At 38.4% G+C, this 18,029-nt stretch overlaps 1 protein-coding gene across 4 annotated transcripts in view; it reads left to right on the forward strand.

Moving 5' to 3' along the window:
- The window catches only part of LOC127874352 (G-protein coupled receptor-associated protein LMBRD2-like), a 29,968-nt gene extending 22,664 nt beyond the window's left edge, over positions 1 to 7,304 (forward strand). For 3 of the 4 annotated variants that reach the window (XM_052418605.1, XM_052418604.1, XM_052418606.1), the window contains one exon: positions 736 to 7,304. In XM_052418605.1, the coding sequence (XP_052274565.1) occupies positions 736 to 935 (200 nt within the window). In that variant the 3' untranslated portion in view covers positions 936 to 7,304. The remainder of the gene's footprint in view (positions 1 to 735) is intronic. The other variant, XR_008046836.1, reaches the window with a different exon arrangement.
- The last annotated feature ends 10,725 nt before the right edge of the window (positions 7,305 to 18,029 follow it).

The following is an 18,029-nucleotide window of genomic DNA, read 5'->3' on the forward strand; positions in this document are numbered from 1 at the left end:
CTGACCTCATTTTGACCTTCACAGTGACCTAATTTCTTACTAACAGTAAGTGGTTCCATTAATCAACACTGTCAAGGTTTCCACTGGGGCTTCAGAGCTTATTGAACTAGCATCTTGTTTTATTCATTGCTATTTAGCAGGATTTTATTTATTTATTTAAAGCTCTAGTTAAATGTCTACAATGATCTGACATTGAAATAGTACCAAACAATATAACTAACCTTATAATATTTTTTTGTGTTCAGTTATTGGTCCCCGAATTCCATTTTTACCATAAGGTACTTGTTACAATTACCAGCATTGAAAAACTATATATTGGTGTATCATATGTAAGTCTTCTAATTTCACTATATACTTTAAATAATTACAGGGGAGCACATATTATAATCCATATTTGTTTAAGCAATAATAATCGTCAATAAATGTTTTCTAATTGCCATTAAAGGGACAGTTCATCAGTTTAAATGTAGATGTTTTTCTGCATTTTATTGTGCAGAATCAGTCTGTCTTGCATACTTCAAAATAAAAAAATATATGGAACAGAAACATTTCAGTTCTAGAAAATTACAACCCTCGGGACTAAAATTTCAGAAACTGGCCTTAATGCAGTGTCAATATTTGTCTTATTTGTCTTACTCCCTCTACCAGCCACAAAAATATTTTAGGAAGCCTACTTCCAGAATGCCAACATGTGTATTTTTATTTCATACCATTCATATTTAATGTGATTTCCAGGCAGCTACACTACACCAAGGAATATCAGCACCCATGACAAGAGTGGACTGATCAACGAAGAGGAGCCCATGGACTTCACAGACCTTCCCTCCTCGGCTAGTCATGTGGGCGGGTACCAGTCTGCTGCCCAGCACCCAAGGACCCATGCCCCACGGCCCTCCTCACGGGTCCCACCCAGGGGGATTTTTGATGACGTATGATGACCTTATTTGTAAGGTCAGGATTTAGGACATTTGTTGACTATTTTGCTTTGGTAGATGGCTTGTTTCATGGGAAATATTCAAAGACAAATGAGGAAGATATGGAGTTCGTGGGGATGAAAGGCGTTTTGTTGGCTCTTTTCTTTGAAAGCAGGTTTTATAAGAAATTGGTGATTTTAGCTTCTGTGATGGTTTTGCGCAGAAGGCTAAACTAAATGACCTGAGATGTGCTTTTCGTTCTTGAAGCTGACAGGCTTTCTATTATCAAACAGAAATAGACAAAGAGAAACTCATGTAAATTTCTTAACGATGTTATTAATGAGTCAAAGTGAAGCAATATATTTGGAAGATGTTTGCCTGTTAAGGTTAAGAGTGTTTCACTGGTATAATGATGGCCCCTTATTACTTAAAAAAATCTACATCCTTGATGATTTTTCATATATATAATTTTAAGGATAGTTGTGTATTATGTTCCTTTGTAAAATTTGTGTGTTTATGTCACAACTTTAGAAATTACCTGGCAAAAAGACAAGCTAGGCTAGCTCAGGAGGTGGAGTGATGAACTCTCAATCCGGGATCACACATACAAATCCTGACATGGTCACAAATCTTTTGCAGGGATCGGTTGTGAATTTATCTGATATAAGTAGGTCAGTTGACACTCCCTGACTCAAGAATGTGAACTGGTGAACCACCAGGAACCATACGAGAAGGTTAACCTTTCCCAGTCAGAGGCAAAGGGAAAATTACCATGTGTAAACAACATAAAATCAGAACAGCCTGCAAGTAACTCTCAGTCTGTTCAGGTTTTAGGCGGTTTGCTGCTCAGCAGTATCTAAGGGTTGGAAATGAAGTCTTTAAAACATTGAATCTAGTAAGAAAGGTCTTCAAGTAAAAATAACTTTCTAAGGGACTACAAATGGGTCAAAGTACGTATCCAAGTGGTAAAGGGTTCAATGACTTCTGTGATATGCATGGCGTACTGTTAAAAACGGCCAAAAATCCAACAAACCAAAACTAAATCTAGGAAAGACAACTTATGTATGTACACTTACCGGTATATGACTAATGATTTAGATAAACATTAAGTTTTTAAAACAATGTTTATACCTAATATTGGGGACAGTGTTCATTCACATTGTAAATATGTCTAAAGCAGGATATGCAATTTTTCTTTTTCAATAAGCATTGTGTTATTCACTACTTATTTATACGTGTATGTTATCATTTTGAAATATTTAAGTATTCAAGCTAAATATGTGTAGAGAAATTTTGATGAATATGCGATGTACATATGTGTTGTTAAATTTCAGTGTCTGTCACAATTTTGATATTATTGGACAGGCACTTTCTGTTATTTGTTGTCTTTGTCAATATGTAAATAGTTCATTATTTATTTATCTTATTAAAAGATTCTGCTTTAACAATGGACCAATTTGATTAAAGTTGTGGAGTGTTGCAATTATGTAAATCTCCAGTTTGTATCTGTCATGTGTAAATTTTATTTTGCCACAAATAGTGTTCTTTTTTGTTTAGAAATAAGGGAGTTACCTGTGAATGTTTACCTATAGCAGAGCTCCAGATAAGGGTCGTATTTTCGTAATTACGAATTATTTTCAAGTCAATTACGTATTTATTTTAAAATCTTGACGTACCATTAAGAATTACAAAATCAAGTTACGAATATTATTTTTGCAGCGGTTCGTATCAATTTTTAACCAGGTTTTCCGAAGGAAAAAACTGGTTATTAGATTGGCGAATGCGGGCGGGCTGGCTGGCTGGCTGGCTGGCGGGCTGGCTGGCTGGCTGGCGGGCTGGCGGAACAAGCTTGTCCGGGCCATAACTATGTCGTTCATTGTCAGATTTTAAAATCATTTGGCACATTTGTTCACCATCATTGGACGGTGTGTCGCGCGAAATAATTACGTCGATATCTCCAAGGTCAAGGTCACACTTTGAGTTCAAAGGTCAAAAATGGCCATAAATGAGCTTGTCCGAGCCATAACTATGTCGTTCATTGTCAGATTTTAAAATCATTTGGCACATTTGTTCACCATCATTGGACGCTGTGTCGCGCGAAATAATTACAGTCGATATCTCCAAGGTCAAGGTCACACTTTGAGTTCAAAGGTCAAAAATGGCCATAAATGAGCTTGTCCTGGCCATAACTATGTCATTCATTGTGAGATTTTAAAATCATTTGGCACATTTGTTCACCATCATGGGACGGTGTGTCGCACGAAAGAATCACGTCAATATCTCCAATGTCAAGGTCGCCACGACTAAAAATAGATTTTTTTAAAAAACAAACTTACAAATTGGGTTAATTTTGTTTGTTTATTTCAAAAGTTCAGTTTGAGTTTTCTCCCTTTATCAGATTTTTTTTTCACAATGAAAACCTGGTTTTGTGACAATTTTGTCCCTTGTTATTGAGTTCTTTTCGCGCATTAAAGGGATCTTTTCACTCTTTGGTAAATTGACAAAATTTAAAAAAGTTGTTTCAGATTCGCAAATTTTCGTTTTAGTTATGATATCTGTGAGGAAACAGTAATACTGAACATTTACCATGGTCTAATATAGCCATTATATGCATCTTTTGACGATTTTAAAACCTAAAAATTATAAAGCGTTGCAACGCGAAACGATTGAATAATTTGGAGAGTTCTGTTTTTGTCTTTAAATTTTGTGAAACTACGAAGATTGCTTATATTAGGTATAAAATACGTCAAATATGTGTACTCGGCGGAATAGCTCAGTAGGCTAAAGCGTTTTTACTTCAGGACTCTGGCAGGACTCCAGGGGTCACTGGTTCGAAACCTGGTCCGGGCAATGTTCTTTTCCTTTTTTTAATTTTATTCTTGATTTTTTACTGGAGCTTTTACGCTCCAATGTTTACATTTATCGATATAAAGCATTTAATGAATAAGTTAAAAAATGCCAAAATCTGTGAAAAGGCCCCTTTAAAGATCTTTTCGGTGCTTATATAGAATGGTTATCGGGTTTGTTTAACAAAGCGCATTTTTTCCAATAAAAGCGGCGTGTACAGTCTATCTGTCAAAAAACAATGGCGGCGCCCAGAGAGCGTCCTAAAAAACTGCAAAGCGTGCAAAGACACGCTTTTAACATATTGTACACAAAGTGAGTCGAAGTTGAATGTTAAGCAAGACATTATAAAAAAGATCTTTTACGATGTTGTATGTTCAGTTGCCGACACAGTTGGAAAAGCTAAAAAAAAACGCGACACGACGGGTCCAAACTTAAAAAAAACCCAAAAAAATTGAACGAGTGGAAGGGACAATTCCCGTGGCTAATTGTTGAACAGATTGAAGGGGAGACCCGTTTTAATTGTGAAATATGTAAAAATTCATCGAAGGCATGCGAGCTTAGCACAGTTCGGGCATATGAAGGTATTTGAAAAATAAAATTGTATAATACTGAATAGACACTGTTGAACTCGTATAAATAAAGTTGCTAGTATGTTTGTTTTGATTTGTTGCATAAAATAACCATTATTATTTATTTTTTGGTCATTAAGAAAAGTTAAGAATTATTTTCGAAAACTTAGTAGTAACGTTAAGAATAAAATTTTAGAGTTAAGAATTCTTTTTGAAAATCTGGTAGTACGTTAAGAATTTCACAAAACCTTATCTGGAGCTCTGCCTATAGTGAAGTCATTTGAATCTAAGTAACATAAAATTAAAATGTTCATTGTGAGTTTGTATGAATGTGCTAAAGTGTCTACAATAAAAAATATTTAATTTTGATGTATCCATGTACACATATATTATGTATTACATTGCAAATGTGAAATATTAAACTCTACAGCGTAGTCCATATATATATAAACAGAAAATATATTTCTAAAATAATGTAGATACATATATACTGTGTATTGCTTTTTATGAACAAAACAATACGACACAAATATGTTGCTTCAGTTGAACTACAATTATCTGACTTTACAGTCAACAGAAATCCCCTGATCTAGACCAGTGTACAGGAAGCTATTTGTGATAAATATTATGTATTATTATATTCATTAAGTCAAGTTTACATAAGATGTTTTAGCAAATGTAGTTATTAATCAATGCTTATAGGATAATAAACAAGAGGAATCATTTTGGCCTACACAATTGTACACGAAAGTCCATCTTAAGTTAAATCAAATGAAGTTTTAATTCTTGAACTAGACTTCTGAATAATGATCCTGTACAACATGCATAATTATTCACTTCACTTTTGTTTTTTATTTTAAAATTGCCCTTGTTAACAATGTCCTCTGTTGTTACTTCTAAAACTGTTGTTGCTAAACTATCCTGGGTTTTAGTTAATATTAATTTTCCCATTATTGCTTTCAATGCATGATTTGAAAATACAGTGTTATTGCCACTGGGCTATTAACCAGAAAATCAATATTCAGTTGTTCAACTGTGAAAGGTTTTAAATTAAATTTCATATGTGATACTCATTATTATTTAAATAACATCGGCAGTTTTAAGGAATTGTTTGATTTAAAAAAAATTGTTCAAATTTTCCCTATACAGATGTAAATACAGGCCCAGATTGCTGAAGTGTGAGATGTCATACCAATTAATAGCGTAATTAATTTATATTGTTCATAGCAAAATTATTTATGTTGTTACTATATCTTTGATATTTATTTATAAGAGTTTTATGCGAAATGGGTGCGTTTTTTAGTTCATGATTTTAATAAATTTACCAAGTATTTGGGATGTATTGTCATGTATATCTCATTTTTACAACTTAAAAAAAAGGTTGTTAAGTATAAGTGTACCAAAAATAATGGAGCTAAAGTGATTGTATGTGAGGGTCTTCGTACTGGCATATTTCTAAAATGTTTGTCTTTCATGGTTATTCCATTCCACTAAATGAAAGTATCAACATGTTGTTATATTTATGTCATGTTGTATTTTTGTTGTCTTTGTGAAGCACAATTTTTGAATTTTAATATGATAGTGCAGCAAATGTTTGTATCTCATGTGTTAAAATGCAATAATTAAACAAGAACAAAAATGTATGCCCATGATAAACACATTGAACTATTTCATTCTGCACACAAGTTTACATTAATTGCTTACAGTTTAAACTATGCCTTTTTACTTTAGATCATACCAGAACAGAACCAGTAGGTTAGATTGAATAACAGGTGTGCTAATGTAATAATTGCTTTTGAAGATTGCAATTAATGTTTTTAATTTGTTCTTCATACATAAAATTCTTATATTTAAAGACATGAAAAGTTCATAGAAAGATATTTCAGCATATGGAATAATGATGCATATCAGACATTCTGAAAGAAAATATTTTGGATATTCACTATTACATTGGCCAATGAATATTCAATTAACTTAAATGTTTTATTTTGTTTAATTTTACTTTGGAAGTCTAGCTGTGCACCTCTTCAAATGGATAATTTAGTGTTGATGGAAAACATGGCTCTTTCTAAATGAACACGTATTTCTTTTTCCAAGTTTGAAAAGCATATTTGTAACAAATTTTCAACTTTGTGTGTGGCATTCATGTTTTAAATGTTTTATAAACCTAGTCATTAATCCATTGAATTTCTTCTGTATATCTCCTGTTTACCAGTACATTGTTTTAGGCACTGTTTGTTGTCTTGTCAGTCAGTCCATTTTTGTTTTCAATATGAATCTCATATGACACAGTGTTGTGAAGCGTGAATGACATATCTCTTGGATTACAGTTAGGAGGCGTTTTGAATAATTTTGGTGAAATTTAAACTCTTTAGGGATAAAATCCTGTCGTTCGCAAAGCTTGAAATGCAATTTGACACCCAAAAATGGGAAGAAATATAACCTGTTGAGTACAAATAGTTTTTAGTTTGTCTTTCATCCCAAGTCAGCGATTACTCAAACTGCGCAACAGGGAATGAATGATATTTGTACTTAAATATGTCAAAACGTCTTTCCAGTAAACCATTTGATATTTGTATATTTTGTATTCAAATTGTGACCGTCATTGTGTACACTACAAATGTCCTGGTGCATTTCTAAGTGGAAAGAAGCTGAAATCGTACAGGTTTGCAAGCAACTTTATTAATGAAGATATTTAAATCTTAAACATTTGTATGGAACTATAAAACAGGGTTAGCCCCATTAACAATGTGTATTTCTAGCATTTGTAACTCATTTCCATCATCAATATATAAATGTATTTCATATTACCATGCTTGTGTCACTCTTCTATTACTCTTGATAAACTGCTTGATCACTTTTATGTTTCTCCATATATCCTGTATTGCAATGTAGCTGTTATATTCATGTAAATCAAATACCTTTATGTGGGTGCACATCTGATGGTAAATGAAAATAAATAAATAAAACAGTATTGTGCATTTTTATGTATCAGTTCACTGAATAAATATCCTATAATAACTGAATACGCTAAATGTCAATAGCCATTAACTATTTTACCTTTGAGATACGCTCAGTCATACTGTAGAATATCCACGAGGCACGATCAGAGATTTCTGTTTATTAAATACGTTAAAAATACTTAAATGACCTTCTTACTAGCAGTACCCACTTATATAAACGCAATAACATGCGAGTAACCTCAAATTAGCGTTTTCAAGACGGTTACTGTTAGGTAAGCATTTGTGGACAATTTGGTTAATAATATCAGTAAAAAACAAGGTAATAACATAGCCAGCTACCATAGCTGGGTAAGGTGAGATTATAAAGAGTTAAATTATACAAAACTGTCGACATTATAGACCCAAGCCACATACACCCTAGGCAATGCAGACGAATTAAAGACATATGTCGTACTTCGAGGACAATTTATGGCGTATATCCTTACTTGGAAATATAATAGACAGACACTTAACGTTTTTACGCTATTAAATAAAAAAAAAGGTTGAAGTATTGTTGTGGTCTTTTTTTTACTTAATAGTCGCATATTCGCCAAATGCACTTATATTAAACTACATATTAGTGTTCATAGGTACACATTTTACTACGAGATGACATCATTTGTGTCCTCGCCAGACTTGTTATGAATTTATTTCTAAGTGATCGAAACATATGGTATGCTGATATTTGATGAGTACTTCGCAGTTTTCTTTCCACACATAAGAATAACACTGTTGCATCCGCGTCATGCGAAAATTGGTCATATGGCATATACGGCCAGCGTTGCTAAAGCCCATCCTGTGCCCTTGCACAGTCTGGTGATGGGTAACGCTTTCCTTTATAAAAACGCAAGGTTTTGTGGTATCATCCGAGAATCCTCCGCAGTATGCATATCCTGACAAGACTGCGCGGATGCGCACGCTGGACGTGAGCTACGCAGGCATCATATTGCATAAGATCCATTTTCGCATGACGCGGGTCTTTAAGATCTCATTGCGTATTGTAAATGGAACATCCAACCACAATACTTTCCGATTGAAACTGAAGTCACACTGTGTCATTAATAACAAACTGGCAAATGTTTGTAGTCTATTATGGCTTGCAGGAATGATTTTCAGACTGACTGCCCGCGTACGTCACTCATGTGTGGCTAAACGATTAAACGATGTCCCTTCTATCATTGGCACTATACTATTTCGGTGGTTTTGTCTCACAATACGAGACAAATGGTATTCACCGATAGGTATTCGTTAATTTCTTTCCCTAAATTTCGTGTTATTTGATATCTTGAAAGCAATACTGTGTTATCAACATACGGCGTTTATTGATAGTACATTCAGTCTTCCCCCCTGACGATTTAATGAGCCAGCACTGACCCTGAAAGTCTTGGGGAATGGGGGATGAAACTTACCGGAAATGTGCAAGTGTAACTGGGAAAAAATGTGTATCTATGTTTCGTATGAACAATAGAGAGTAGTCCGCATTTCCCTACACTGATCAGTGTTATATCCTATACTACAAAGACGCGCTGATGTTGCTAATGTTCCGGGGGATTATGCTCAAATCAAACAATAGGACGAATGGAGTGTGTTCATTCGGGGATGCTGGCGTTATGTTTATGTCATCTAAGGTGAAAATCTGGGTTAAACAGCTACGCCGAGCAATGAACGCACCGTGCCCTGATACACGTACGTCAACCGGAAGATGCAGCATTCAATAAGCGTTCAAGAAACGTGCGATCACAAGTGTTAATTCCAAATAGTAACTGTACATAAATCATTAATTTGTTTTACTCTTAACGATGTGTCTTTAACGCGTATTTCTCTCAATTCATTTTTAAATTAATAGCTTACCCTATACGAATTTTTTACTAGGGGATGCCCTCTTTCACAAGTCGATATTTCATATTTTGTTTTCTTCATGTTAATTCTTTGTCCTAATTAAAAACGTGCCAAATTATACTTTTTTTACAACGTTGCATTGGAAAGCAGGGGGTTTAAGAGTTGATTGCTGAATAAATACTTTGCATCGCATGGAACGTTGAGAAATATTGCTCTATTGTAGGTTACAGGCATACCAAATTGAATTGCGTATAATTCACTGGCTGAGATTTAAAATGCAAACTATTTATCGAATTGACATTTCCTTCCTTAAACTGGACCAAGAACAATAATATTTTGCATTTGATATTGTTTATTATTCAACTGCATTTAAATAAGCACATGATTTTCACATACTTCTTGAATTGTAACCATGACAACCGTGTGAACATAAGTTACAAAAACCATATTCTACATTAAAAATAGCAAAAATACTTCAGTCGTTAATTATCAAATGACATCAACAATTTCTAACTGTACTATTTATACATACTGTATGATAAATAGAGACAAAGCAATACTTAACCCAAATACTTAAAATAATTAATGTTTTCAACATACATTGTATATAGATTAGTACAGTGAAACTAAGAATTTCAAGAAATTCCTCAACGATTCTGGATTTTATTTAAATGACTGTTTTACTTAGGGACTTCACAAAATGCCTATTTTTGCCTGAAATTCCGTGAAATTACCGAAAATGGTGACACAAAAAAGTTAAAATAGAGGCCTTGAAGAGGATTCAGGAAATGTTTGAAATGTCCTTGTTGCATTCTAATGAAAACGTAATTATATTGCTTTCTGTTCAATAGTGAAGTGAGTAGTTAAAATGATATCATGTAATCACATATTGTTTTTGTTTTTTTACAAGTTTTTACATGATCTTATAAATATTGACAGCGTAGTTCCAGAGCAGCCTTTGGAATCGCGCTGTCTGGTAAGGAGCTATGCTGTCCGCTGTAAAGTCATGCACGATTTCGAGACTCGTTGTTGGACAAGGTAGCTCTTGACCAGACGGTGCGGATACGCAGGCTTGTCTGGAGCTAATCTTGCCGCATATTACACAACACATATTGCCGCATATGACATACTACATATTGTCGCATGACGCGGGTAATTTTGTTTAATCTGTATATGTGACTTAATAACAATAAAATTGATTTCCTGGACTATTTAAATTTGTGTAGTGTGAATAAGGAGGGCATTTTGTTGAACAAATTTATTCAGTTATTATAATTTGTAGATTTACTTTCAATACCATAACTGCTTGCAATACGATTTCATAACTAGTATATGAAGGTAATCTTTCAGACTCGTTATGTTGTAGTATAAGTTCTTATGTTCTTATGTTGATGAACATGGCTTTAAATTAGCAACCAATAAACATTGACATTCCATTGCTTGACAAAATCAAAGTTACATCACCTTTATTAACAGCAAACTGTTTGAATTTATGACGACCGTAAATTTTGAGCGAACTTACCATCAATTATGTGTTATCTTCGGATTTAAAATATTCTACTTTAGTAGCAAAACAACAAAACAACGTTATTTGTAGTTTAGTTTCAATTGCGTAAATATAAAACAACACATAGGAAATGAGTGTCCAAATACGAAAACATTGCTGACGATTAAAAACATAACGTTCTCCGCATGGGAAACATTGGTGTTTTTAGTTCAAGTAAAAAACTTTTCAGTTTAGGGGAAAACTCTAAATGTTTGTATAATTTTTTGGTAACGTTAATTTAATAATTCACAAGTTGACACATAGAGTGTTTTCCATTGATGGTTTGGCAGATGAGATAGTGAATGTGCAAAATGTTCAAACATCTGTAATATAAAACCTTAGGTATATGCAATAAGTTCATTCGTCCATACGATTTGAAACCAACAACATGAGCCAAATAAACGTTGAGATAGAATTCAGAGAAGCTCTATTGAAGATGTATTCAACACTCGAGAAACATCTTATTCCGAAAGACCTTTACTACAAGACAAAAGATGACCTGAAACCGTATCTGAAACTTCTTCCACAAAATCATATCAGTACTACATTTTGAAGAAGTAAAAAGTAATGCAATGAGGTGACGTCGAGAAGCTTATCAGGTTGAGACATTCTCCTACTGATCAACCTGTCTACTATGTAACCATAGAAGATACTTTCAATGTCATCAAAAAGGTACACATAGCTACTGGTCATGGGATTAGAGATAAAATGCTGAAATATCTAAACGTGGAATATGCGAACAAAGATTAAGTTGAACTATTCTAGTCCTACTATCAAGTCTGCCAAGAGAACAAAACACGCACAAGAGAAAGGTATTGTGGTCAAACCAATCCTTACCAGAGATTTCAACACCCGTGATCAGGTAGATCTGATAGACATGCAGTCTTCCCAACAAGGACAGTTCAAATGGATATTTTTTACCAATGCCACATCACGAAATGTGTGGTCCTTAGGCCACTTACTTCGTAAAGAGCGGCCGAAGTCTCCTACAAACTACTAGACATTTACCTACTGCATGGGGCTCCATCAATTATTCACAGCGATTATTGATCCAAATGCATTGCCAAAGTTATAACAGAGCTGAAAGATTTGTGGCATTAACTCGTTATGGTACATGGAAAACCAAGAGATCCACAAGCCAGTGGTCTGGTCTGTAAAAAGAGCCAACATTGGCATAATAGACATCATTGTAAAGTGGATAAGTGACAACAATACTCGAGATTGGACTGTCGGGCTCAATGTTACCCAGCAGTAGAAGAACTGTTATCATCATGCTGGAATTAACCAAAACCCATACATGGCGCTGTGTCATCCTTCAACTAATACCAACCATCCACTTCAAACTGCAACTACTACCAACCTGACCTGTCTCCGCCAACTGCAACTTCTACCAACCAGCCACCGAGAAGTACTTCCTAAAACCAGCCGCTGCCAACTTTTACTAGTATCAACCAGCAACAACCAACTACAACCACCAACCAGACACCACCGACTGCTACTACTCTCAATCAGCCAACTACTTTCTACAACCACGCTGTGCTTACTGCTACTACCACCAACCAGCCACAACCAACTACTACCACCAACCAGCCAAAGCCGACTGCTACTACTACAAAGCAGCCACCGCCAACTACTTCCTACAACCAGCCACTGCCAACTGCTGCTACCACTAAACAGCACCGATCAACTACTCACACCAATCAGACACCGCCAACTGCTATTACTACCAGCCAGCTACCGCCAACTTCTCCAAAAAACAAATCACTGCCAACTGCTCCTATCACAAACCAACATCCACCAACTACTTATATCAACCAGCAACCGCTTTGGTGGGCTGCTAAGAGTAGCTCATTCATTTGGAGGAACGTCCACCCTTTCACATTTTTATCCAGCGTTTCTTCCGACGGCCTCTGGAGAACAGTCTTGCACAGTGAGTCGTGCCTGGTGACGTGTCCACAACAACCCAGTTGACGTCGTTTCACGGTCGACATGAGTTCTGTTTTGCCAACAATGGTGCTGTCATGTTCCGGCCGTACTCGTTGGCCTTGTGTTCAAAGAAGGAGATGCGGAGCAGTCTTCAGAGAATCTTGTTTTTAAAGGGCTGTATCTTGCGTACAATATGATGGAGACTATTAGGAAATTGTAGAGACTGCACTTGGTGGGGAAGCTGGTGGAGATGATTGACCGTAATCTGCTCAGTCTAGACATCACTGCAGTTTCCATGAGGATTCTTATTAGGATCTCAGCGTTGCTGGTACCATTCTTGGATAGGGTTGCTCCTAAGTACTGACGTTGGTCACTTCTTCCATTTTCTCGCAGTTTATGGTGATGGCTGCGCTGGTATTGTTCGTGCTATTCACAATGATCTTCGACTTCTCCGTGCTGTTCCTGTTCTTTCATAAAGCTTGTTGTTTAGGTATTGGGGTTCACTGCTGGTAGCCATCACGAGGCCAATTTCATCAGCGAATCTCTAGTTGGAGATGGGTCTGCCACCGATGGGAATGGAGGTGTAGTGATCTTGGAGAGTCTCTTGCATTATCTTGTCAAGGAAAAGGTGAAACAATACGGAGGGGAGCAGGCAACACAGACGAAGGCCCAATGATGTCCTGAAGAAGTCAACCATAAGTCCATTTAGAAGTACTGCCCTGCTGGCGTTTCCGTTGAGTTCTGGGATGACTTACACCAGCTCTTTTTCATTGTCGTTCCTTCTCAAAACCTGCGATAGGCCATCATGTCACATGCGGTAAAAAGCGTTTTTGAAGTCGTTGCAGTTGTGGAAGAGCTTACGTTGGAGTTGCATGTGTTTTTCAATGGTGACTTTGCAGTTGAAGATATGTTCCACTGTGCTTCGCCAAGCTTTAAATGCAGCCTGCTTTTCCACCAGCAGTACCTTTGCTTGCTTTTAAATCGGTTTTTGATGGGATGGCTGATGAGGCTGATGGTGCGGTAATTCTCGCACTGCTGAGATTGCCCTTTTTAGGTAGGGGGACGACCGGAGACTGAGTCCTCTCATTGGGCCTCATTTTCTCCCTCCAAATCTTCAGGTATAATGCCGGCATTGCTGTAGTCGTTGCCTCTCCTCATTGTGTAATCAGTGCAGAAGGGAGATTTTCCAGTTTCAGACTGCGCACTGTCTCCTCCATCCTTGCCTGTATTATGGACGGACTTTCGTCGTCGCTTCTGGTTGGGTATCATTCTGAAGGAGACTGGGGTCTGATCGAGGGAGGTAGTTGTAAAAGTCGCTGCAGTAAAAAACTCCACCTGTTCATGACTGCGGCACTCTCGGTGAGAAGGTTTCCGTCAGCGTCTGCTATTACACTGGGCTTTGGATAACTGGTCTTTGTGAGGGTCTTAAGGGTGCATATCTTTGTAAATATTGATTGATTGCTTCTCAATCCACCCCTCCTTGCTTTCTGGTATTATTTCATAGACTCCTGGCTGCTTTCTTCTCATGCATCAGATCTCTTCTCTTGTCGCAGATGTCCATGAACTCGGCAGTCACACATGGCTTGTTCCTCCTTCTATCTCATGAGAGCAGGACTTCCCTGATGTTGTTGGTGATGGTGTCGATGTAATTGCCTACAACTTTCAGGGCTACAAACATCTGTGCTAAAATGCTATCTCTGGATCGTTCAGTTTCTCCAAGACATGCACGGCCAGAGGCATTCACCTTTTTGGTTATTTCAGCCACGCCTCATCTTAAAATTAGTTCGTGACAGTGGTTTAGCCACTCGAAAACTTTTTGACAAAATGTTATCAAACTTTAAAATCCTCTTCACGAATGATGAACATTTCCTGAGACTCGACACTGTTTCGGACATTTTATCAGATACAGAAGTCTGAAATGCCACTTTCCGCGAAAACGGTTTGACCGGAACCAGATAAAACAAATGTCTGTATAGTCGCTTTCTTGACTTCTTAAAGCTAAAAGCGCCCTCAATAATTTAACAAAAACAAAAACCAACAACGAAACACTAGAGCCTTAAAAGAGTCATGGATGAAGAACTTTCCGTTCAGGAGACCCCACAGGATGCCTTCCGAAATCCTGAAGATGATGAGGACACCTCTTTAGAGCTTTTACAGACTCAAAGCAGCCCTGAAGCAAGGCAGGCGACTGATCCGGATAGCAAGACACTGCCAGTAGAACCAGGAAACCAAGGATTAAGTGGCCCAAGGCTTCAGACAAAACTTTATGGACCCAACTGGACGAGAACCTAGAGAACATTTTCGAAGCATCCATGCAAGGACCAATAGACCGGTAGCTGACCACCCTCACAACCTTGCTATATTTAGTAGACACGGAGAGGTTTGGACAAGAAGAGGAGAGGGTACGAAAGGAACCTCCAAGACCAAACAGGCGGCAAGTCCGCATCCAGACGTGAACTCAAGCAGTTGAGACGAAAGTACTGTGCTAGATCACCCACAGAAAGGATTGGACTTACACAGCTTAGAGATACAGTTCGGACACAGCTGACATCATTACGGAAAGCCGAAAGCAGCAAAAGAAAGACACGGGAACGGGCAAAGAAAATGGCAGCTTTCACAGCCAACCCATACAAGTTCGGAAGATCGCTTCTCGACAAAGGTCAGGAAAGTTGGAAACTCCACTAGAGGAAGTAGATAACTACCTTCATGTGACCCATTCTGACCCCACTCGAGAGGACGTGCTAGGGGACTGTGACCGAATAGATCCAGCGAAGGAACCCGAAAAACAGCTGAATGCGACGGAACCAACGCTAGGTGAGGTGAAAGAAGTTGTGAAAAAGGCCAGAGCTGCTTCAGCGCCAGGACTAAATGCCATCCCGTACAAAGTGTACAAGATGTGCCCACTACTTCTCAAGCGTTTATGGAGGTTCCTCAATGTAGTCTGGAGGAAGGGGGATTTATCAGAGGCTTGGAAGGATGCCTAGGGGATATTTACACCAAAGGAACTCAATTCGAAGACGGTCAACCAGTTCCTAACGATCTCGTTGCTCAACGTCGAGGGGAAAATATTCTTCGCCATCATTGCAAGAAGACTTACATCTTTCCTGACAGGCAACGTATAAATCAAAACTTCGGTCCAGAAGGAAGGAGTTCCTCCGGCCGCATAGAGCGCACCAGTGCTATCACACAGCTAATTGGTCAGGCAAAGAAAGGGAGGAAGGATCTCACTGTAATTTTGCTCGACTTGACCAACGCATACGAGCCCATTCCACACCGGCTAATCTATACAGCCCTCCGACACTACCATGTGGACGGCCACATACATAAAATCATCACCAGTTACCTGGATGGAATCAGGCTCCGGTTTACTGTTGGTGACCAGCTAACCAATTGGCCGAAGTTAGAGAAAGGAATCGTTATTGGCTGCACAGTTTCCGTGGTGCTCTTCAGCATGGGGATAAACCTGTTGATAAATACTTCCCAACGAGACACACGTGGGCCAAATAAAGATTCAGGAATCTATCTCCCATCTAGCAGAGGCTTCATGGATGACCTCATATTGACGACAACGACACACGTCCAAGCTAAATGAATGTTGAAAGCCCTGACGGATATCGCTTCATGGAGAAGAATGAAGTTCAAAGCACAAAATCCAGATATCTTGCGATAAAGAAAGGACAGATAACAGAGAGGTTCAAACTCTACGTAAAGAACGAAGAGATTCCTTCCAAAGTGACGAGTTCAATAAAATGCCTGGGCAAGTGGTTTGATGCAAGCGTACAAGATCGCGACAATGTCAAGAATTTAGAGCAAAAGGTAAAGGTGGGTCTCAAGAAGATAGACCGCTGCGAACTACCCGGTAAGTTCAAAGCTTGGCTTTACTAGCACGCACTACTCCCAAGACTAATCTGGCTGTTGATGCTTTATGAGGTACCCAGCACAACAGTGACAGGCCTGGAGAAAATCACTAGTCGAAACCTCAGGAAGTGGCTAGCAATTCTACCCAGTTTTACCAGTATTGGACTCTACGGGAAGAGCAACACGTAACAGCTCCCACCACTTTCTGCACTAGTAGAAGAGTTCAAGACAGCAAAAGCAAGACTGGTGTTGACATTGAGGGACTCTCCGGACGAGTCCATTCGTGAGGCAGGGATCCAAATCTGAACGAGCAGGAAATGGTCCGCGACAGAGTCTGTGAGCCAGACAGAGAACCCGCTCAAGCAAAAAGATATTGTCGGAGTGACAGCAGTTGGACGTGAAGGAATTGGTGCGAGAAAGTGGAACTGTGGAGCCGATCAGACCTGAAAGAAAGGCGAGTGATGATTAAGTCTGAGGTCAGGAGAGCAGAAGAAATTGCCAGACAAGCAAGGTCTGTGGAGATGGGAGCGCACGGAGCATGGACCACGTGGAATAGTGCAGACAGGAAGTTGACCTGGGAAGACATCTGGAACTATGAGTCTTTTCGGTTTTCCTTTCTTCTCAGATCTGTCTATGATCTACTACCATCCCCAACGAGCTTGTGCCGATGGGGACTCACAGCAGATCAAAAATGCAGCCTGTGTATCAGAGTAGGCACCCTATAGCATGTTCTGTCATCTTGTACTACAGCACTGACACAGGGAAGATATAGATGGAGGCACGACTTGGTCCTTAGAGAGTTGGCTGACTGGCTAGAGAAGGAACGGAGAAAGGAACATGGAAATTACCCCCGCCATGAGCACATCGCTTTCGTAAAATCGGGTGAGACCAAGAAGACACAGAAACCAACAAAAGCATCAATGGAAGTTAACTTTGGTAGAAGGCTTGTTTTCCAAAAAGTGGTTCAGACGACCCTACGACCAGATATTGTTCTGTTGTCAGAGACAGGAAAGAAGCTCTTCACCATAGAGCTGACAGTACCATGGGAGGCAAGATGTGAAGAGGCCTACGAGCGGAAGAAGGCAAAGTACACAGAACTCATGGATCTGTGCAAGCAACAAGGCTGGCGTACTTGGCTTTTTCCCGTGGAAGTTGGCGTTAGAGGGTTCTGTTCCCAGTCCGTGCACAGGCTGATGACAGCAGTAGGAACTACTGGCAGGGAGAGTGGCTATCCAGAGACTGAGCCAAACAGCTGAACGGGCATCAAGCTGGCTGTGGCTGAGGCGAGAGGAGAAGAGCTGGAGGCAATCAACCAACACACAGTGACTGACCACCACTGTGGGCTCACCTTTCAGAATTTTTATGGAATTAAAAGGGCCGAAACATTTTAAGACGGCGGCATCCATGCTGATGATGTTGGTCCAGGAGCAGTCTACAACAAAGCACAGATAGGTTAGACTGTATTCAAACTAACTGATGGGAAATATCAGTTGGCGTTGACAGTGAAACAAAATTAATACATTTGTAT

Source organism: Dreissena polymorpha, chromosome 3, assembly GCF_020536995.1.
Source record: "Dreissena polymorpha isolate Duluth1 chromosome 3, UMN_Dpol_1.0, whole genome shotgun sequence".
In the NCBI taxonomy this organism is placed as follows: domain Eukaryota; kingdom Metazoa; phylum Mollusca; class Bivalvia; order Myida; family Dreissenidae; genus Dreissena; species Dreissena polymorpha.